This window comes from Aulonocara sp. 'chitande type north' Nkhata Bay, linkage group LG20 (assembly GCF_057382095.1).
Source record: "Aulonocara sp. 'chitande type north' Nkhata Bay isolate Kocher_YH1m ecotype deep benthic linkage group LG20, A_spYH_male_GT1.1, whole genome shotgun sequence".
Classification (NCBI taxonomy): domain Eukaryota; kingdom Metazoa; phylum Chordata; class Actinopteri; order Cichliformes; family Cichlidae; genus Aulonocara; species Aulonocara sp. 'chitande type north' Nkhata Bay.
Window position 1 is genome coordinate 5562438 of NC_141363.1, and position 23184 is coordinate 5585621.

Consider the following 23184-nt stretch of genomic DNA (forward strand, 5'->3'; position numbering starts at 1 on the left):
TGGAAATACAGAATACAAGGCATAAACAGAGTCTGGGCAATTCTAACAATCTTGAAAGTCAATATTTGTTATGACCACCTTTATTCTTTTAGTAAGTAAGTAAGTAAGTAAGTAAAATTTATTTATATAGCACTTTTTAAGACCAAAACGCTGTTACAAAGTGCTTCACATGAAGACATGTCAAACAAACAATATACAGCCTTTTTTACAGCCTGATCTTAGGCAGCTGTCTTGTAATTTGTTTAAGTAGTCTTCAGGAATTGTTCTCCAGGCTTCTTGAAGGACATTCAAAGCTCTTCTTTGGATGTTGGCTGCTTTTGTTGCATTCTTTGTCAAGATGATCCACACTGCTTCAATGACGTTAGGGCCTGGGCTCCGTGGAGGCCAATCCATGACTAATAGTGTTTCACTGTCTATTAGGGCTGCCACGATTAGTCGACTAGTCACGATTACTTTGACTATTAAAATCGTCGACGACTAATTTAATAGTCGACGCGTCGTTTGAGGCTTTGTAAGATCCCAAAAGACGCAGGAATAAGTAGTAGGATTTAAGAGTGTAATAACGGACTGAAACAGAAGATGGCAGCACTGCATGTACAAGGATGCCAGCTGCCGTTAAACCCCGAAGAAGAAGAAGCTGTGTCCCAGAATTCATAGCGCGGCCCAGCTCGGTTATCAACAATGGCGGCAGCTAGTTAGTTTTAATATTACTCTTATTATTCTTTCTGGGTCACAAAATAAACGATTAACATATTTTCAGGCGAGAATGTAGCTGTGTAAACCTCAAATATCGGCTCAGTTTATCAAGACATCACATATATTCAAAAGCGCTCCGACGTTTTCGGAGACGTCTGTTACCCACCAGCTAGCTCGATAGCTAGCCGGGGGCAAGGCTCACTAGAGCCGGTGAGAACACCGGACTCCCAGCAAGTCATTTTCAAACCCACCGCCGTCTTTCGCTACTCAGGTTAAACATTATATATAAGTCACTTAGATAACTTAAAAATGTTATTGTTTGGCTTTTTTTTTAGTATTTTATTGGTTCCTGATTAAATCGGTTTGGCTAAGATTAAAGTTAGAGTTTTTACACAGCTGAATAAACGTCAAGCAGATTAAACTCCATCGAAACAATCTGCAAGTGTCATTAAAATTTAATAAACTCTCATCTTGTCTTTATTTTTAGTTAGCACATACCTTAAACACTTAAAGCTGTAAGCTAATGATAGTTATATAAGAGCAGATGCATGCTGGTGCAATAAGCTGTATGTTTTACATCCAATGGATGCATGATCTGATTAGTCGACTAATCGCAAAAATAATCAGCGACTAGTCGACTATCAAAATAATCATTTGTGGCAGCTCTACTGTCTATCCATGTATGGTTCTGCTGCATTGAGTGTTTGTGATCACTATTATGCTGAAAAACCAAGCCAATCACATTCTTTCCAGGTAGTATTGCTTGGTGGATCAAAATCTGATGCTATTTTTGCACATTTATCCATTTTAAAAAGATCCCAAAACCACAGGCTCAAAATGCTGCTTGAAACCATGATCGCCCATCTGTTAAACAGATGGCTGCAGACATTCATTGTTGTACCCCACTCCTGACCTCCTCTGTACATACTGATGACAATATGGACCAAAAAGCTCAAATATTTATTCATCACTCCATAAAACCTGTCAACTGATCATTTCAGGCCAGTTCTTGCATAATTTGACATAACTCAGCCTTTTTTCACGGTTTCCCTTAAGGACGTCTTCTTGACAGTCACCTTTCTACTGAGACCATTCTCGATGAGGGTTCAGTGAAGAGAAGAGGGATCAGCTGAAGGTCCAGATGCATCTCAGGTCCCGTTTCAGGTCTTTACTGGATTGTTTTCCTATTTCTTAAGGACCTGCCATTCAGATACTCATCATCTGCTGTAGACAGTTCTTTTTTTTAGGCCTGAAATTTCTTTCATGTTTCACTTGTCAGGTTTCTTGTCAGTTGTCTGTTATGTATATACGGGTGACTTTTTAAAGCTTGAATGTGTCATAGGCCAGTGTTAAGTGGATTTACAGCCAGAAATAAAACATATTCCTTTAACCGTCAGGTACAAAGACTGAACTGTAAATGGACAATGACAGCCAATGAAAAACGTAGAAAGTCATTCAGAGATTGAACGATCTATTCACTTAACCTTATCAGCGTCGCAGCGGGGCTACGATAGGGCAAGAGGAGGGTATACCCTGGACAGGTCGCCAGCCTGATGCAGCAGGGCTAACAGAGAGAGACAAACAACCATGTGGACTCCACAACCTGCATGTCTTTGGACTGCCAGAGGAAGCCAGAATACCTGGAGAGAACCCCCAAAACACAGGGTGAACATGCAAACTCCACACAGAAAGGCTTCAGCTGAGTGAAATTAGCTGAACTCAAGGCTTTCTTGCTGTGGTGCAACAGTACTAATCACTGTGCTGCCCTCTTCAGAGACCTTGGGGAACTATTGAACATAAAAACTTAAAAAAAAAATCAAACAAACAAACCAAGAAAGTTTGGCTACTTGGAAGCAAAATAGGAAGAAATGAAGTGTGACTCTAGACTTTCGCACACTAGTGTCCACCATTTTTAGTTCATTCTTAACAAATGACTGCACACTTCCATCCATCCATCCATCCATCCATCTTCTTCCGCTTTATCCGAGGCCGGGTCGCGGGGGCAGCAGCCTAAGCAGAGAGGCCCAGACCTCCCTCTCCCCAGCCACCTCCTCCAGCTTATCCGGGGGAACACCAAGGTGTTCCCAGGCCAGCCGAGAGATATAATCTCTCCAGCGTGTCCTGGGACTGCCCCAGGGCCTCCTCCCGGTGGGACATGCCCGGAACACCTCACCCAGGAGGCGCCCAGGAGGCATCCTTGTCACATGCCCGAACCACCTCAGCTGGCTCCTTTTGATGTGGAGCAGCAGCGGCTCTACTCTGAGCCCCTCCCGGATGGCCGAACTTCTCACCCTATCTCTAAGAGAGAGGCCAGCCACCCTTCGGAGGAAGCTCATTTCTGCCGCTTGTATCCGCGATCTCGTTCTTTCGGTCACTACCCACAGCTCGTGGCCATAGGTGAGGGTAGGGACGTAGATCGACCGGTAAATTGAGAGCTTCGCTTTTACACTCAGCTCCCTCTTCACCACGATGGACTGGTGCAGCGTCCGCATCACTGCAGCAGACTGTGCACTTGTAAAATCAAATCTAATAAAGAAGCTAAGCTCGGGAACTTTTGAAGTAAAGCTCTAGATTGATGCTGACACTAGTGCTTCAAAGAACACATGCAGCATAGTTCACACAAGCTAAGAAGGATAATGACCAATTTTATTAACTATTTATTAACTATTATTTTAATATCTGAGTTGGTAGTGATAATTCTACATAATACTGTTGCACAAATAAAAAAATAAGGCAGGGTTTACTTCTAAAACAATCTTTATTTAGGAAGTGTGCGCAGATAGAAAAAGACACTTTTTGATTCAAAATTCATTAAATTCTGAAATCCTGGATTTTACTTGGCTGCACAACAAGGACAAAAAAAGACAAACACTGTTTCTGCAGGGTGAAAAGGTTTTAAAATGGAGACAGAAAATGGCATCAAAGACAGCCTATCTTTTGGGCCAGTTATGCCGGAATCCTCTGTAAGGGGGAAGAAAAGGACAGAGTGGTTAATATTCTGTGAGTTTGAATTAGCAAGGCCAGAAAAACCTCTGTACGCTGAATATATTTACCGATCCGATTTTCCAGGCAGGTACGACATACTTCGGTTGCCAGCACCAGTGTTGTTTTTCTGTCCCTTAGGAGTTTTCTGTTACACAAAATGTAGCAATTCATTATTAAACATGAATATATTTGCATGTGGTTCGGTTAATAAATTATTTTAACAGAGCCATACTTTTCTCTTAAAATCGTGGGCTTGCCGGTTTGGATCAAACTGTGTGTTATCCTTTGATGTGTTACCTGTAGAAGAAAAGAGAGTGCACAGAATTTAAATTGTTTTTTTTTTAGATTTTAAAACAACTGCAAATGAATGAAAAATAAGCCGTGGTTTCACCCAGTGTAATAAAAAAATGATATGCGTACCAGCAAAGACTTTGAGGTCTGACTGACTGTAGTCAAAGGGCTTGAAGCTGTCTTGAGGAGTTACTTCTGTCTTCTGGGGTTTCTCTGCAGATTTCATTAACTTCTTGCTTGGTTTGGGAGTCAAGTCTCCAACCTCACTGTCGACTCGCTCTCTTTTCTTTCCGCCGGCGTTTGAGGATTCCTAATTAAATAGGTCAGTAACACTGCATTCAGTAAAATACAAAGAATGATCACTTTAATGAGCACCTCTGTAAATGTAGACACTGTCAAACTAGTTAGAGTTTATCCCCAGTCTTGAATGCATGTGACCCCTTATTCTATATCTGATGATTTTTAGTTCAATGTTTTGCTGTTTAAACATTTCACAGAGAACGGTCAAATTATGCAAAAATATCCAATGACCAGACTGCTTTGAGCTGACAGAAAGTCCAAAGAAACAAAAAAAAAAAACCCCACTTGCTACAACCAAAAGAAGAGCATCTCTGAAAGCACAGTATGTTGAATCTTTAGGCAGATGGTCTTCAGTAGCAGAAGACCAGCAAACTGGCTACAATTCACTGAGGCTCACCAAAACTGGACAACAGGAGATTAGAATAAGACTGCCTGGTCTTCATTTCTGCCTCGACATTAAGATGGTAGGGTCAGAATTTGGTGTAAGCAACATGAAAGCACACATCCTTTGTATGAACATTTCAGGCTTCTGATGGAGGAATGGTGTGAGGAACATTTTCTTGGCACACTTGTCTTGATGATCCGCATATTTAATTTGGCCAAGATTTTATTCTGGATGCTTCCTGACACAACCCTCCCCATTTGCCACCATGGATTGGCACTATGGAGTACACTTCTTTGTGTGAAAGAGGAAGATGCTAGGGATAAGGTGATACGGTGCTAGGGATAAGGCTGTGCAGAAGATCCTCTGTGACAACCACTAAAGGGAGGAGCTGAAAGAAAACGAGTACCACCAGCTGAGCATGGTTGAAATGCCACAGCCTGAGTACTGCTGCTGACTATCTCCACCTCTTTATCACCGTACTGTACTCTCTTCTGCTTACAGCAGGACAACACAGCACGTCACAAAGCTCAGATGTTCAACATGACATCCTTTTGGGATGTGGTGGAACACGAGCTTCACAGTGCAACATGCTCTAAACGCTCTGCTGAGCTGCATTTATGCTGTGCCACCAAAATCTAAGAGGAATATTTCCAGCACCTTGTTGAATAAAAGGTGGATAACAAAAGAGTTGAGGCAGTTCTGAAGGCAAAAGGGGGCTAGGAAGGTGTACATAATGTAGTACCTGGTGAATGTATATATTTATGGTGTATACAAGCCTACATAGAATCTGTCTTCTGACAGTTTGCTTGTTACGAGTCAGCTGTATCAAGATTGGAGAATTACATAATGTTACAACGAAGATTATACGTTGTTTTCACTACAAAGAAGCAGGACACCTGGATTTAAAGCTTACAAAGTGAAAACATTATTGTGAATAATTACCTTATAACCTAAAACACACATTTCTGTTTACATTGAAAATGCCACAGCAGTGCTTCCTTAAGCTAAACTGTTAATTTGCATATTTTATTTCCCAAGCAAATTAGTCTATTCAGCTCATTTCATTTTGCTCACTAGCAAGTTGTATTTTTCTCATGCCACTGTTGGTGAACAACCAAATCACTGCACAACCCTTTTGTAATATTATTTATATCAGAGCAGCAGGAGCTTCCAAAAATCACTGAGCTTTCTTTCAAATAATTAGTAATTAGACAAGAAAACTTCATTGCCCAAGTGCCAGCTGAAACTGACAGTTAGCCGAAACTGCCAATGTTCTGCTGAAGTTGGCAAGTTGACGACTGTTACTTTCAAGCGTTGCTGCCAACATCTCCGACTACGATGCACGCCACCAGATGGTGCCAACGTGCTTATATGAGGGTGCCAATTCAGCAGGGAGTGCCTTAAAACCAAGTTTTCACTGAAACAGTCATCACACAGAGGATTAGTCTGGTGCACGCCATTAGTGTTCACTCAAACAAATGATGGCAAAGCCTCAGATGGTGAAAGGTAGAGGGGACAGAGTATTTAAAAAAGAAGAAGGAAGCACTATGGTGGAAAGACTGTGCATGAGTAACCAGGTGGGTGTAAAGCAGTAATCCCAGTAGATGGGCTTTTGGGCAGAAAGGAGCTATTGTCGCTCTCCAGGGGAGAAAAAAAATAAATAAATCACGTGATAAGTAAAGGATGAGTCTCTTAATGCTCTAGTCCCCCGCTGCGGATTCTGTTTCCCCAGACACATCATGTGACAGACATAAATATTAAAAGGCCACTTCAATGCCAGTGCTGCAGACTGGTAAAAGTGCTTTACTCGCTTATGAGTCACTGTATTTATGTGCAGAAAAACCAAAGGCATCATCAGAAAATGGGGGGCAGAGCAGAGGGTTAAACTGGCCATTAATGTAGAGGCTTTAACATGTTCTTGAGTGAGTATAACTCTCACGCCACAGGGACACCGAAGCCCATCTAAAGTTGAAAAGAGAAAATGGCAGGAACAGAAAGTGAGTGACTCACTGCTACTTGCTGGCGAACTGTGGCGACGTTCTTGAGAGACTCCTGATAACTCTGTTTAGCCTTTGTCCTTTCCTCTATGGAAGTCAACATTAAAAACAATGAGGAACATGAATTATGGGTGAAAGAAAATGATCAATTTAGAGTAAATTAACCCTGTTACCCGTCTGCTTTTTTGCCATTTCTTTGGCTTCCTGCTTGGCTTTCTTCTTGGCCTCTAATTCAGTCTGTTGCTGTTCAACACTCTGTAGTTTCCACCTTTTACTGATCTGTCAAGGTGAGAAGTTTGTAGCTGTGAATGTTCAAACAGGGACGAGGTTTAAAAAAAAAAAAAAAAAAAAAAATTAAAAAAAAAGATGAAGAAGAAAAAAAAGAAACTAAACAGAAAAAAAAGACGAAGAAGAAAAAAAGAAAAACGAAAAAACGAAAAAAACGAAAAAAAAAAAAAAAACAGGATATGGATCGGTGAATAGAGCTCTTTGATTACCTCGAATATTTTTGAAGACGGGTCAAACTTGGCATTTTTGTTGACGTGCACATCAGTGGAGGGTAAATACTGAAATCCCAAAAGGAAGACAAATGAATACTGAACCTCAAGTTCGGTGGCACACAACCAGCACTGAGGGTAAATCACTGCCTGCCTCTTACCATTCTAAAGGGGTTTTCAAAGGACTCAATAATACGTCTGGCTTTCATCTGAGCCGCTGAGCTTGACTCCTGGTCATCCTTTATTTCCACCTCCTTTAACAAAGAGCAGAGATCTCACATTTCGCACCACAGTTACACACAAATCATCTCACTCTGAATAAACTAAATGTTAATCTCCACCTCAAACAGTGTGATTTTAGCTGATGCCACGAGACCGCTTTCTTTCTGTACATCTACGTCCTCATCCTCTGAGAACAGCATCCCCTGCTTAACTGGCAGATCTGAAAAAATAAATTAATGGATGCATCAATACAAAGCCTAATGGGCTGAAATCTGCTATTGTTTGAGCGATGCAAAGCACACACGAGCATGAAGCTTACCATCAGCAGAAATTTGAGGGGGGTCGCTCTCGGAAACCCTGGATGTATCATGGGGACCAAACAACGGGACCTCAGGCTGGAAAATGATATAAAACCACATTCATTTCCCCTGCAGTCATTCAACCTCCAAAATCAACTGGAATTTAAGCAAACCTTTTTAATGGGCGTGAGTCCTTTCTTCTTCTGCGCAGCAATCTCAGCCTGTGTGAAATGCAAAAGATATTGCAATATTTGACTGATCCTGGTCCCTCAAATCATCAGTGACATCTCAAACATTGAACTTATAATACCAAGAGGGGAGAAAAAAACCCCAAAACATCCCCCCCTGCTGCCACTCATCTTTCCTCACCTTAAGGAGGGGCATTTCCCTGGCCTGCTGCACTAACAAATGGAGCTCATTGTTGTACTGCCTCACCAGTGGGGGCACGGGGTTACAGCAGGCAATGATGCCCTGAGGCTCCCTGAGTAGGTAAAGACAAAATACTGAGCTGGAGGTTATGAATAAAAACATTAAATTCATCTACTCCACAGTGAAAACAACAAGAACCGGAAAAAAGAAAAAGGAGAAAAAAAAGAGGAAAGAGAAGAGAAATATAGTCAACTTACCTTGGCAACTCCTCAGATATTTTGATCATCATGTGAGTGGGCAGGACGTATCTAAACACACAGGTAACACTGGATTAAAACATGTTACGACTTCCAAACCCTAAATCATTTGGACTGTAATATGTAGCTGGACAGGAAGGATAAGCTAGAGAGAGGGAAAAAAAAGCTCCAGCAAATTTCCAGAACAAGAAGTCCATCCATTTCCAGGCAGCCTACCCGGTGCTTTCATCTTCCTGCCTGGCCAGTTTGTCCCTCCAGGCAAACAGCAGTCTGAAGGCAGTGAGCTGCTGGGTGTTAAAAGACTTTTTCTGCTTCCTCTGCAGCTCCAAATATGACTCTTCTGTGTAGATAGGCTTCACATATTTCTGTTTGAGAAGAGAGGGGGGGCACATGGCGAATCGTGACAAATGTCAGAAAATCTTGAGAGGTCATGGTGTGGAAATGTAAAAATTATGGAAGCATTAAAGACTCCAATGGAACTATTAGAATTGAACAAGACTATTAAGGAAGTGTCACTTTAATCTTCATGGTATATGAAGTGCACACCTTGAGGGAAATGCTGCTGCTCTTGTTCCAGACACTCTGCAGCAAACCAGGCTGTCCGTGGTTGAAGTCGAGAAGCTGTACCCTCACGCAGTCGTAGATATAAAGAAGGTAGTGGGTGTCTGTCCGGGCATACTGCACCATCTCATCTGGCAAGGGGCTATGTGGACAAATGTGGACTATATTTAATTCCCCCAAAACAACCATACAACGCTTGAAGCTAAGTGAAAAGTATAAAACTATGCATTCAATAACCAGGAGTCACCATACCGAACCCTCCAGTCAGCCAGCTGGTAACGTTTGTCAGAGTCCACGTTGCAGAAGTGTTTTAGCAAGTGGTCGAGGGAATGCCTGGCCAGGTTGAGAGCCCGGCTTGCCTGATGTGTGTCAAAAAGGTTGACAACATACAAGCCAAAGTCCCTCTGGAGCCATTCAATGTCAGAATCTGCACCGTGAAAAACCTACGAACAAAAAACATGAAGTGTTGAAACCTCACCGGTGCAGAACCAGCTTATTTAATAAAGAAAAACAATTAAGACTCATTTTATATCTATATATTTTCTTTTGAAAAAAAGTGGAGACATGCTATGTAACATTTGGATCATTTTCGCAAATCTTTCAGTGGTTTAAAGCCTACGCACCACACTTTTTTCACAGGTGTCCTACAGTGAGTGAGTCATGTCTGCTCCCACACACACCGCGGGACGCTTGCCAACTTTATCGGATGTGTTTGAAAATAATAAGGACACCTCAAACAAATTCCGGCTCAGGGGGGTTTTAACTTTACAAACTTATAATCATTACACTGGTGAAGATTCTTTTTTTCCCAAAAGGCCTCCATGTAATATCAAAAAGGAGATGATGAGATATAGCCCCAAGGAAGATATACTCCCTTGGGGCTATTTTAAGTGCATTTTCAGTTCTGAGATGTGGGAAAGTAATGGCTTTAAAAAACAGAAAGACAAGTAGTTAGACCACCAGACTGCTTCTCTTTAAATATGTATTTCACATTACAGGGAAATCATTCACATGTAGGTACAAACACCAAAAACTGGTATGTAAACCCATTTATGATTACTTTATTGATAGAGCTCATAAGCTATTTATAAATCCCAACAGGGTAAATGATTTCTTCCCAAGATACAGTAAACTGGACTTGGCTTTTTGAATGACCTTAGTGTCAAATCATGCACTTTTAACCAATCAAAAGTCATATCAGGTCAATTCAATTTTATTTATATAGCGCCGAGTCCCTACAGCAGTCACCTCAAGGTGCTTTACAAACAAACTGGTGATCATAAGGTGCCTGCTGGTGTGACAGTACATTATTTTTCTGCCTCTTTGTGTGGGCCTGTTTAAAAAGAAAAAACACTTAAAGACAAAGAAACTGATAACAAGAGCTGAGCAAAGGGTAAGAGAGTCTTCATGAACAGAATGCATGAAATTCACTGAGTTGCACAGGAATAAATTGGCACAAAAAAAAAGTACATTTTCACACTTTAGACAGATTTTTCCCCCAGTTATCTGCTGCACTGATCATGTACCAGAACAACAGGTCATGCCTGTCCACTGCACTGTAACGAATTCAGAACTGAGATTAAAATTTTAAAAACAGCTGCCGACTGTGCACCTGCCCACCTCAAACCAAATCTAACCAGACATGTAATCTCATCTGCTGTTGATAGAGCAGAGCAGGATACAGAGGGAAAATGATTGGGGAGTGTCTCCATTACCTTGACAATGGAGGGGTCAGTGAATGCCTCATTCAGGATGTACATCTCGCTGCGGAGCTCCAAGGTGTCGATGATGAAGTCCTCCTCTCTGGTGGAGATCTGCATCAGACAGGTGAGGCCGAGGAAACTTCTGTAGGAATGATGCTGCGATGAAGAACAAAGAAGAAAGTGAGCAGTGAAATTTGTCTGAAAATGTCCAAATAAATGAATTTGTGATGCAAAATTTTTACATTACATTACATTACAACACTATGAATATGAGCTCTGTACCTCCAGGTCCACTGCAAATTCAGACAATTTGCACAGCTTTTCATTTAGAGCTACCAAATCCTCCAGTGTATCAACAAATGACAACTTTGTCTCAGCTACTGGTTTGTGCATCTGAAAAGAAACCACAGATTAGACAGAGGCCTAACCAACAGTGACAGCATCATATTACAGGAATCACACATTACACATGAGTGTATTACCTGAGGTTCTGGCTTAGACAGAAGATTTTCTGGTATTGTAAGATGGTCCAGTTCATATTGGTATGGGTGTGCAAACCTGCATGGATCAAAATCCCAAGTATAGTTGCACAATAAAAATAAAAAATGGAACAAGATATGATGTGTATATTAAACAAGGTAGAATGCTTACATGTCATCAACATGTTCCTGAGTTCTTTGCTGGTGGATGAAGTCAGCCAGGGCAGCTGGGACATCAAGGTCCTCAGGCCTCTCTTTACGCATTTGTTTGTTGGTAAAATCTATGGATGGAGAACAGGAAAGGTAATAAGTTTGACACGCTAAAGCAGGAGTGTCAAACATAAGGCCTGGGGGTGAGAATCAGCTCACCCACAGGACAGCTTTGGAAAATTAGACTTTTTTTTCTTTTAGGAGCATGCATCAAGACATTACATTTATAGTTAGACTTCTTTTCACTGACAGAAATTAGAGCTTCAGTGGTATAAAATGAGTTTGACATCCCTGCGTCAACGCGTTTATATTGCAATCAAAAGCTAACACGAGAAAACAATAGGATGAGGAAGAATATGAGAGTAAAAAGCATGTCTTACAAGATGGAAGTGGCTTTACTGCATTTGGCTTGATGAAGATCTTGGGTATAAAAGGCGTGTTGCTGTTGTCAACTTTTTCCTTGAATTTCAGCTGAGGTCGTGTGATGTTCTTGGCATGGAGCAGTCGAAATGTCTCGGAACGACTGCTAGGACTGGAACCCTGATCCATAAAAGCATTGTTTAGAAAAAGTGTAGAACAAACGTACTACTTTCAAAAAACTTTTTTTTGTGTGTGCGTGAGATTTAAGAAACGGCTGCCAGGTCTGGCACATATTGTTTCTTCTTGAATTCGGCCCAGAGCAGACACTGGCATCTGCAGTGTAATAGCGGAGAGGTTAATTAGCCAACCTTGCGATTCCAGCTGGAAACGACAACTTTTGGAGGCTGGAACCCTGCAGGCATGACAGGCTGCTGGCTCCTGTTCACCCCATCAGCTTCATCAAGAAGAATCCCCTGGAAATCAGACATGAGAGCTCAGGGTTACTTTGCAAAGACTTTTTCGTGTAGAAACTCATTCGACACCAAAGCTGCGGGTCATACCACTCTTTCGAGGATAACGTCATTTGAGTCCACGACCAAGTCGAACCTCTCCTCCAGCCCTGTCAGCTTGTTCCGGTCTCTCATGTGAGATCTGCATCCATGGTGCTGCATTATCTGACTCATACTAACACAGAGGCACAGTGAAAAGATTACATTTTGATTACTGATGCACAGCTAGTGACAGGTTAGTTATTCAATAAAACAACTCATCTGCATGCGTGTCAAAGGGTACGTCTGCACTAAAGCCTCGTGGGAGACGTCTGGAAACCTTTGCTGACCCCTGTTTAGTTTGAAAACTGCTACCTTGTGTTTTAATCTAGAAGTCCAGCAATTACGAGTTTCTAATAACAAGGCAGCCAGCCACGTATGCATCCTGGATGGGTCTGATCGCTTACTAAGGCTGATAGATCTTTTGTTATGCCACATTATTTATAATTATCACTGTGTTTTCGCTCTACTTGTGTAAGAAGTCCCAGTGCCATATGTCGCACAATTGTTTATCCACTTTTAGGAATCACCAGTCGATATACTTCATCTTTTGGTGTATTTATTAAAGCACTGGATGATTATGGATCTGTTCTGTTCAGAAAACAGTCTGCAAGCAGTTAGCAGCAGCCAATTTCCCAAAAAAAGAGGAGATATCTAGGCATTACACAAAGTCTTATCTGAGAATGTGCATCTGTCTGATTGGTTAAAACAGGTGGGGAGAGTTGCTTGTTTTGCAGGAACTGAGGTGGCCGTGACCGATATCAGGCGCCAGTTATCGTGTCTACAGCTGCCCTCGTGCATTCTTTTACACTGAGATGTCAGCAGATTTCTAATTAGTGCGAGCGACTAAGCAATAACTATCAGTCAGTAAAATACTACAGATCCTACTAATCCCAAACACATATCAAACCCAACACATAACAACTTAATACTGGTGTGTTACTTTCAGTTACGTTTATAACCCACCATCAGCCGAAGCAAACGATCACCGATCTTGTTTGCTAGAAGCATCACACGTACATGTAGAGTATGAGCAAAAGTCTTGAGTTCATTTTTTTGTATTTCGTTTCCAAGATGCCAGATCTTCTTGCTATTTTTTTTAAAGTGCTTTTCTCTTGAGCAACAGCTCTCCAGGCTTTCTCGAAGTATTTCAAAGGCTTTTGGACACTGGTTGCTTTTTTTACTGATTTTTAATCCAGTACTTGTATCTGATCATGTTCAGAGAAATATTTTTTAAGCCACTTAACACTGACCTATGAATCATGCAAGCTGAAACCCAACTGAAACGATGAACCAGTGCTGTGCCTACACATAGCTTGGCAAACAGCCAACTGTATCTTTAGGCATTTTGCTACTAGAAGCCTGCTTAAAAAACATCCTTTTGGTCTCATTTCTTTAGATGAATCTATGAAAAACGCTAGTTTATGCCCGTGAAACGAAATGTCTGACATAAAAATAGCATTTTTGCGCCAACAATGTGATTCCCACTGAGCTATTAGCTGAAAATTTGGCATACCCTGGCATGGTGTGGAGTATGTTGTTTAAAAAAAAAATGAAAGTGGAAAAATGGAGGCCCAAGGAAATAGTGGTAGGCATTAAAAACTATGTACAACAGGTAAAGAGTATTAAAGTAATCAGAAACTGTCTCAGTGGAAGGGTGGTTGTCAGGAAGCCATTGTTAAGGAAAACAGGGAGGTATGGGTGAGATATGACAAATTACACAAGAACTGGATTGAAAATCAGTGGCAACAGGTCTTACACCTTGAGTGTCTACAGCCACCTGAAAAACATGGTGGATCCTCTGTCATGAAACAGAGGGCAGCCAAAGACGAGCCCTGAATGTTTTCCAAGAAGCCTGGAGAACCATTTCCGAAGACTACTTAAAGAAATGATAACAGAGCTTACCTAACAGATTTCAGGCTGTGTTGAAGGATAAAAACGATCATACCAAATGTTGACTTTCAAACTCATTAGAAATGTACCAACTGTCTCTGTCTTCTATACTGTATTTGTATCTACATTTGCATATTTCAGTAAATTTCTGCACTGACATGAAATGACGGGTGGCTTGAGACTTTTGCAAAATACACTTTAAAAATAATGATGGAAATGTAATATACATTTACAGGCAAGTGAGTATAGATGGAAATTACTTTTTAAAATGAGTTAATATATGTTTGGTATACAGATATGGTTTAAGAGATTCATGTGGTCTGATTATCATTAAGCTCAGTTTTCATTATAAGTGGAGTGTGCTGCTGCAAAACTGTAGTGTTGCCTCAAACCTCAACAACATAGTTTGTCAGGACTACACAATATATACATATGAATATATTGTGCTATGTCTTACTTCTTGTATTGTCTGTTTTTGTTACTGTTTGTACTGGAGCACTGTAATCAACATAATTTCCCCCAGGGATCCATAAAGTATTGTGATTCTGATCAACTCACTGAATGCATTGTTGAATCTGTGAATTTAAAAAATAAAATAATGCAACAACACACTATATTCTCACCAGTGCAGGAGCTTATCTCCTTGACTTTCACAGAACTCCTGGAATCCTGGGAAGCTCCGATAGAAATCATATTCATCCCCAGCTTGAGGCAGGCCGGCAGATGCTTTGGTGGCTGATAATACAGCACCAAACCCATGCTGTAGAGAAAAAGATTGAGCTGTTAGTTACTGTTTAAAGCCATTTTCAATATATTGAAATTGATTATAATTAAAAATAAAGGGCACGGAAACACTGCTGTTCCCTATTAGTTACTGTTATTACATCATATTGAGGGAACAATAAGGTTTATCCACAGGGAAAAGCAGCATGGATATAGTGCTTATTGAATAATTTAAAATGCTCTTACTTTGTCATTGCTGGCTCTGCTGACTTTATATAAACAGAGGCTATTTAACCAAAGACTTTAATAGAGTATGTGGTTGGTCCCAGGAGATACTTTAGGACTGGATTTCTATCACTTTTCGTCCGTTACTTGCAACACTGCATGATAATAACTGTTAACTACAGACTTCCACATTTCTAACGATTTAGCAAAGACACTCCAGACTCGTAACGTCGACCTTTACCTTTACAATCACCTGTATAAAAGTCACCTCGTCTCAACAGCTTGCTGTGGATGTTTTCAACCAGCTATCAGGCATCCACGTTGCTTTCTTGCCTGCTAGCATGAACTCCGGATTTGTTTACTTACTTTAACAAAAGCGTCCACGTCTCTGAAACCGGGGCACAATTCGGTTTTGTCCTCGTCGTTGGTGTCCAAATTACTGTCCTTAGGGCCACTGCTCTTTAAACCTTTCTTCTTTGAAGAAGCCATCATTTAATTTGGTGCTATGTACATGTGTAACGCAGGAAACAACTCGTTTCTTCGATGATTCTTCTGGGCCACTGGGAATGCCGAGGGACAAACAGCACCACCTAACGGTGTGGGGTGGAAGGGCCACTACCAGGCGGATCGTATCACAGACCATCAGCCGAAGCAAACGATCACACATATTTTTACTTTAATTATGCTGCACTAGGCTTAGACTGCTGAGGGCTTCCCACGATGCACTGGGAAGCGTTTCTTTTTCATTCATCTATTTTCACACTCTGTGTTTATACACCACAGCTATTAATAATGTCTGGCTCTCCTCCACAGTGTGTCTTTTCTCCTGACTTCCTCCCATCACCCCAAACAAATCGTGGCAGATGCCTGCCCCTACCCGAGCCTGATTCTGCCAGAGGTTTCGTCTTGTTAAAAGGTGGTTTTTCCTCCCCACCGTTGCGAAGTGCTTGCTCACAAAGGATTGTCTGTTTTGGGGATTTTCGCTCTATTATTGTAGGGTCATCATCTTACAATATAAAGAGCCTTAAAGAGACTGTTATTGTGATTTGGCACTGTATGAATTAAATTAAACTGAACTGTCTTCCTCCCATCACCCCCATGATTGCCTCTCCCTGAGCCTGGTTTTGCTGCTGGCTTCTTTCTGTTGAAAGGGAGTTTTTCCTTCCCACCATCACCAAGTGCTTTAACATAGGGGGTCGTCTGTTATTGTAGACTCTTTACCTTACAATATGAAGCCCCTTGAAGACACTGGTGTTGTGATATAACCTTCACTTTAATTCTTCAATTCTATTTCAATAATACTTTAAATATGTAAAAATTATGTACATATATGTAAAATATGTAAAAATTGTGTGTTTCTGTTCTGTGTCTTGTGTACTGTTTGTTTGTATATGTGTCTTTCTTGGTGCTGTTACACCCAAATTTCCCCCTGTGGGACAATTAAAGGATTATTCTACTGATTTTCTAGGTGAACCTCTACCTCTAAAACTGTGAACCGACTCAACATTGGGTATGAATCAGAATATGACTGCCTATTCCGTCTCTGGTTCTCAGTGTACCTGTTCGGTGCAGTCATACTGCAGGCACTGCCTCATGTCCAGTTTACTGCCTCACACTGGACAGATGCACTGGGATGGTGGGACCATTAGGGGGCAGTATTGACACTTGCAATCCGTAGCAACCGTGCCACAGCATCTGCTGCATTGGGAGGCAATATACACCAATCATGTCTCAGCCAATATCTCTCTAAGGGATATTTGAATGCGAAGCACTTTGCAGTTTTCGAGCTAAGGTGACCACCATGAGTATACTAATCGGACATAAATACATTCCCCTTAGTCTGGTGTAAAATTCCACTAATTGCAGACAAGTTACAGTGGCCTGATGCTCTTTAGTGGCCAGTGGTATGCGAGGAGCCCCGGCCAAAGTATTGACACACTAGCTCATTACGGATGATCTGTGGTATGTAGGGAGAAACCTATCTTTTCTTCACTTCCCCTTCATATTGATCTCTTCACAGGGTCCTCTCCCTCTTATTATCTTAAAAGCATCTCTGCAACACTGGGCTCAATCAATATTTCACAGCAGCTTTCCCTGTCATTCTGTTGTTTTAGTGGAAGGTATCTGAAGTTCAGCAAATATATGCTCTAATAATCCAGAAGAAATTCGGCAGTACTCTTTGTGAAGGCTACAGTAAAAAAGCCATCTGCTTGATGTGTGCTGTAGACTGTGTATTTTTTTGATACAGCGTGACGTTAGTATTCAAAGCATTTCATATCTGTGAGGGCAGTCGTTATTACACAGTGTAAGAATACAATTAGTATATGCAGCAAAAAAACCAACAAAAAAACCCTTTAGATGTGTTCTTTAGCCACCAAAAAGGACATTACCGCTGTCATTTACTTCCATTTATACGCTTTTTCATAATATTATGCATTTTATAGCCTTGACGGTGCCCCAAGGCACCACTCAAAGTCTTCCTGCAGTAAAACACACTAAAACTGCTGATGCTGTAAATGACAGCAGCACACATATAATTCAGAAAAAAAAAATCCAAGACAGGAACCCTCAATGAATTGTTTTTATTAACTCCCTCATTTAGAAAACACAAATGCACCAAACGATATCATACATGCACAGCTTCAGCATATCAAGATCAGCTGATGACTTTTCAATGTGAAAACGCTGCTGCCACGATCTCACGGAGATCACCTCGACATGAACATTTTGAGGAGTCACGACAGAAAGGCCAAGCGTTGTAACCCAGAGCTGTAATCGTAAAGTCTGTCCGCACTTAGAAATCCAATGAAACTACTCGCACTTATTTTAGGATCAAATTAGCCTTTTCTGAAAACCGTAAAGCTGTATTGGTATAAAAAGACAAAAAGTACTCGTGAATAATACCACTCGTATTATCCACTGTGCACTGGCCGGCTACCTTGTAACAGGTAGGTGTTTGTGTCACTGCACCAAAAGGCTGTGTGTGATAGCAGCTGCTAGGAAATGTTACTCTCTGCTCATGTATTTTTCAGATTCAGGGTTTGACTGAGAATTACAATTGGAAGCAGCACTGTTTGGTTTCCCGGTTGGGGGAGGGCGGGGACGTTGCTAAAAAAGCCAAACGAAATACATACGCTATGTACAGCATCATTTATGAAGGCAAGGGAGATCTCAGCGCACCAACTTTTGATTTAGAAATCTCTGGCTCTCAATTGTTCTCTTAAAAACAACACTTGACCTTTGTGCAGAATCTTTAGGGGGAAAAAACCCAATCAGTAACCATATCAAACATTAAAAAAAAGAAGAAGAAGATCAAAGTCAAACTCAAAACATCTCCACAGTACTGATACGTTACAAAACAGAGGTTGGCAATGCTTCTATGTACCCAAAGACACAAGTTCTTTTTTTTCCAGTTCATATAATCAATAAATTAGCCAGAATAATGCATTTCCTGTGTAAACATCTGTTAGTCTAACAATGTCATTCTGCGATGAAAGAATGTATACAGATTAACCACACGTAGAGCCACAAAAACAACGAAACACGATTCAAAGACAGCTTCAACACTCATCGGGGAAGTAAACCTTTACATTTAATGTGAGCTTTACCTGCCACATGCACCTGATGTGACCTTGGATTTGGGTCCCTTTCTGGTTTTTAAATCTTACTTAGTCCTTCGCTCCAGGAATCTGCGTTAAGTGGACAGACATTTCAACTCCTCCCTGAGTCAAACTCACTTTTTAAAAATCTCTACCTCCCACATTGACCTTGTTTTGCTCTCGTTCAATGTCCGCAATGCTTCAGTCGCACAAAGCTTTGAACCATAGCACAAGAAATGAGTTTAACCCCCCTCCTCCCTCCAAATAGATAAATGGTTGTCTGAAAGCACTTGTCCATGATGTGGCAGACTAAGGTAATAACCGTGCACAATCATGCTCGTACACATTTACGCACGCACCTTTCATCGTGTCATCTTGATGAGATTGTCCTGATTTAGTCTTCCCTAAATCCTGATATATTCGCCTTCTGTGAGTGTCATTAGTACCATTACTCCTATGCCCTTTCCCCACAGAAACCCCGCAGGGCTGCTCTAATTTATTAAGATGTTTTAATGTCTGCTAAATCTTGGCACACATCAGGCTTTCCGTTCATCAAGTCAGACTGTTAAATAGACCCCTGTGTCCTGCGCTGACACATTTCAGATCTATCCGCTTCTGCCATCTCAGAGCTATTGAAAGATGAAGTGAAGCAGGTCTGAATACCTGAGCTGCGGGGTTTCGCTGAAATACATAAATAAACAATGACAACACGGACCACATAAAAAAAAACAAACAACCAATACGACTGACAACAAAGAACAAATTCACAGAGTATTAAAAACACAGCTGACCACACATTTAGCCAAATAATGTCTAAGCTGGTGGCTAGATTTCAATTATCAGACTGGCACAATTGGCAGCGCTTTAAACCTCTCGTCCCGACGGCAATGGCTGTGAATATACGCTGACTGGCACTGGCTGTGTGGTCCCAGATGGATGTAGACTGGGGCTGCAACTGATGATTATTTTCGCTATTGATTAATCAGTTAGTTGTATTTCCCATTAATCACTCAGAAAACTGTGAACAATGTATATCCCTCTTACTCAGAGCTCGAGGCAACATCCAAAGATTGCTCATTTTGTTTGTTTCAAAGCTCAAACATATTGGATTTTCTTTTTCATGCCATACATTAAAGACATGAGAGTTCTGGATTGTGATTGGCCACTAGGTGTGTCTTCGTGTCTGGTAACCAGGCAGCTGCTTTATTTTAAATTAGCTCATCAGCATTAAACTGGTTTGACAAAATAAGCTTCACCTATGGAGCTTTCAGTCGACATGAGGAGAGAAATACAGCTGAAATCTTCCAAACAAGCAAAGAGACTCCTTAGTTCAGATTATTTGTGTCATTTCTTTAAACTGTATTGCCTTACCTATATAACTCTATCATAGAGATGCTATACCACCCTTGTGCGTGCATTCACAACAGAACCAGTGCCAGGCTCTGTTAGGAAAGAGCAAATTCAACCATGTCGGAAGCATAAGAATTTGTCTTTGACACCGCAGTGAGGTGTAAAATGCAATAATTGTCCAAGAGAGACTTTGAGTCTTTAACTGAAAGTACTGGTAATGTTTCAGTGTAAAAACCAGGTGTTTAACAAATAAAAAATGCGACAGAGAAGTTCAAACCCAGCTTACTTTCTCACCTCCACACGGCTGGCAAATCAGTGTGAAGTGGGTGTGAAGAGATTGTTGATATTGTCAGTTTAGTCAGATAGAGAAATTTGTTTGTTTCGACTATCTGACGTGCCCCATCTGATGAAGTAAACAAATAAGTAAGCTTTAGAGGTGCTGGCTGTGAATACTGGACAAAGTCAAGCTGACGGTTTGCTAAGCTATGCTTACGCACTGGTCCCATTGTCAATGTGCTAACATGAGAGTGGTATCAGTCTTCTCTTTTAACCAACCGTGGAAATATCAATTTGAATGTGACATTAGACTCAATGACATTTTGCTTTGCTCCGTGCTATCAAAGGTCAGTAACCAGCGGCCTGTACTACAAAGCAGGGGATTTCTATCCAGGTAACTTCAGGTTAACCCTGAGTTTTCTTTACTATGAAGGTGGTTCGCTTTTTATCGTCACAGTAACTCATGCTGTGAAGCTAAAGAAGCTTTTGTTCCATTTTAGCAACCAACAGGTATGAAGTCACCTCCTACTGATTGATCAATTCTCCAAAAACAGCATCATGATTCCTGAAACATCCCTCACATCTGTGGATAGCAGGAGGGTCTAAAGGGAAATCTTTGAATTTCCCTGATCAGCATCAGGAATAAATTGAACAACAATTTTATTGTTCTGAAAGCATTAATATGTAATCCTAAAATCCTAAAACAGAGGAGCTACTTGACTATTTTTTATATTTATTCTTAACTCTCAGACCGTTAAACACCACCAGCCCTGCAGCAGAAAGAATAAAACCTAAAACTGTCTTTTAAACATTAATTAAAGGGAATATTCGATTATAATCCATCAGATTCTCCTGTGTTTTAACGATAGAGCTGTGATATCGATAATTCAGTAAAGTTACACAGTGGGCATTTTTTCACTCCTGGCTTCAAACAGGCTAAACGCTCACGCTTTCATACAGCGCGTTTAATACTAAACGACTGTACAGCGCTTTTCCTCATGCTGCAGCAGCTGTGTTGGTTTCAGACTGTTTCATTTTTAACCTCTTCATTTTATCCCATTGCATAGTTTTATCTTCTTTTCTCTGTGATTGGTCAAATGTGCAGAACATTTTGCGAGAACCTGCCGGTCAAACCCTGGGTTGACTTATCAAGTTGATGACCAGCTTACCAAGCGTAAGGGTAGCTGAATTCTGATACTGGAGAAATACCCGGAGTATGCTGAACTCACTTTGTAGTACAGGGTCCAGGCAAAACCTTTAGCCTAGCGAGATAAAGGAAATACTGCATATTTCAAAAATTAATGTGAAAACAGGAAAGTGAGATTAGAAAATCGATACAAAAGTAACTAGATCACCCTCTAATTTTGATTTCATATAGTGGTTTGTTGGCAGATCATTGCAATCCCATTCAAAGTTGAATACTGTGGAGGGAAATATAATAAAAGGTACACCTTGCTGTGTTTTACATCTTAAACAACAAAGTCTCACATCTGAGAAGCTGAAGCCGGTGAACATTTGTCATTTTCCTTTGATAAATGACTTCAATGACTGCTGTTTAAGTTCGCTGAAGCACTGGTGCTGCAAAAAAACGGAATTACATTGGCAGTTACACACCTCTGCCGGTACTACTGTATACAAGCAAATGTAAAATTTGTGAACGCAGAGCAAAGTCAAATCCATCATTCGGCAGGCTATAACTATAACTAGCGTGAGGCATTAAAATTTTTAGGAGCTTTCATGGTACATTCAGCTCCGCACAATCAAAAGATAAAAGGTAAATGGAGGACAACGGCACTATGAGGTGTTTTATGAGTTTCATCTGGGACACAACCGACTTTTAAAGGATCACGTAAAGATGGAGATGGCTGCAGTATGTTCTGAAACGCTAAGTACCACTAACCAGTGTCTATAAGTGACGCCGATACAAGAATCTCCAAGGCACGGGCACAGGTGAATGAACATGTCTCTACTTTCTGATTTTGGAGAGGAGAACTGAAAACTCAGAAATACAAGGAAACAAACAAACAATCATAAACTTCTCTGCAGGGCTTTCTGCAAGGTTCACTGAGACCTTCGTGATAAGAAAAGTGAGGAATAAAATGTTGAGGAAAGCATGTAGCTATCTTAGCAATAACAACGAGAAGGCTGCAACTACTTTGGCACATGAATGGAAGTAAGGCATCTGTATCATTCTAGAGTCAAAAAAGAGTAGAAATGGAGCATTGTTCCCAACCAGCAAAAATGTCAAAACAGACTTATGTAAGAAAAAAAAAGCAAGCGTTTACTGTTAATTAAGTGTCTGACAGCACACTCTTCTCTTGTGCTGCTGCATACTTGCAAAATAACACTGGGAGAAAAATATGCGGTACCTTAAAAAAAATGCAAGAAAAGAAAAAACCTTGACCACTTTCACAAATTAAAGAAAACAAAACAAAACAAGAGCCAATAGTGAATGCTGAAAAACAGAGCAGAGTCTGTTTGTGTCACAACGATGACCTGAATGAGGATATTGCGATGGTGAGGAACAGGGAGAGGGGGGAGATCTCCACACTCCAGGCTCTGGAGCCATGGGCGCTCATACCTGGGAAACAAGAAAAACAAGGTAAAAGCACCGTGGCTGACATCCGTCTGAAACACACATTTCTAACCCAAAGTTTCAATTCTCTGCTCTGTCAGCTGCTGAGAATAACACGCTTAGGTTGTCAAAACATAAAATATGCATGCTGACGTTTCATGGGGTTACTTAAAATGTGGTGCAAACTCATTTGTGTGCTGGCTTTTAAGTGCATGGGTAAAAAATGTATTAGAGGAAGTGAGTGTAAAGGACCCAGAACACTGATGCAGTTTGCTTCAATCGCTGCTTTCTCACTACATAATATACTTGATAAAAATGACTCTGCCAGACAGCGCGTTTCCTGCTCCTCCGGGAATGATGAGCCCATTTAACAAAAAAACCCAT

At 40.9% G+C, this 23184-nt stretch overlaps 2 protein-coding genes across 2 annotated transcripts in view; both read right to left on the reverse strand.

Annotated features, from left to right (window-relative positions):
- Positions 1–3441: 3441 nt before the first annotated feature.
- On the reverse strand, positions 3442–15573 carry exosc10 (exosome component 10). The gene is made up of 25 exons (XM_086278099.1): positions 15367–15573; positions 14676–14812; positions 12172–12295; positions 11980–12084; positions 11632–11791; positions 11214–11322; positions 11045–11120; positions 10845–10955; positions 10575–10718; positions 9112–9302; positions 8845–9001; positions 8515–8663; positions 8299–8349; positions 8042–8153; positions 7846–7893; positions 7693–7768; positions 7493–7593; positions 7313–7405; positions 7152–7220; positions 6828–6933; positions 6668–6741; positions 4102–4282; positions 3914–3978; positions 3750–3826; positions 3442–3657 (listed from the first exon to the last, which is right to left on the reverse strand). The coding sequence occupies exons 1-25, from the start codon at positions 15490–15492 to the stop codon at positions 3627–3629; spliced, it is 2673 nt and encodes an 890-aa protein (XP_086134225.1). The 5' UTR covers positions 15493–15573; the 3' UTR covers positions 3442–3626.
- Positions 15574–17571: 1998 nt separating this feature from the next.
- cntn3a.2 (contactin 3a, tandem duplicate 2) overlaps positions 17572–23184 on the reverse strand; it is a 44019-nt gene continuing 38406 nt past the window's right edge. Inside the window, exon 23 of the mRNA XM_086276655.1 lies at positions 17572–22806. Within this exon, the coding sequence (XP_086132781.1) occupies positions 22709–22806 (98 nt within the window). The 3' untranslated portion in view covers positions 17572–22708. The remainder of the gene's footprint in view (positions 22807–23184) is intronic.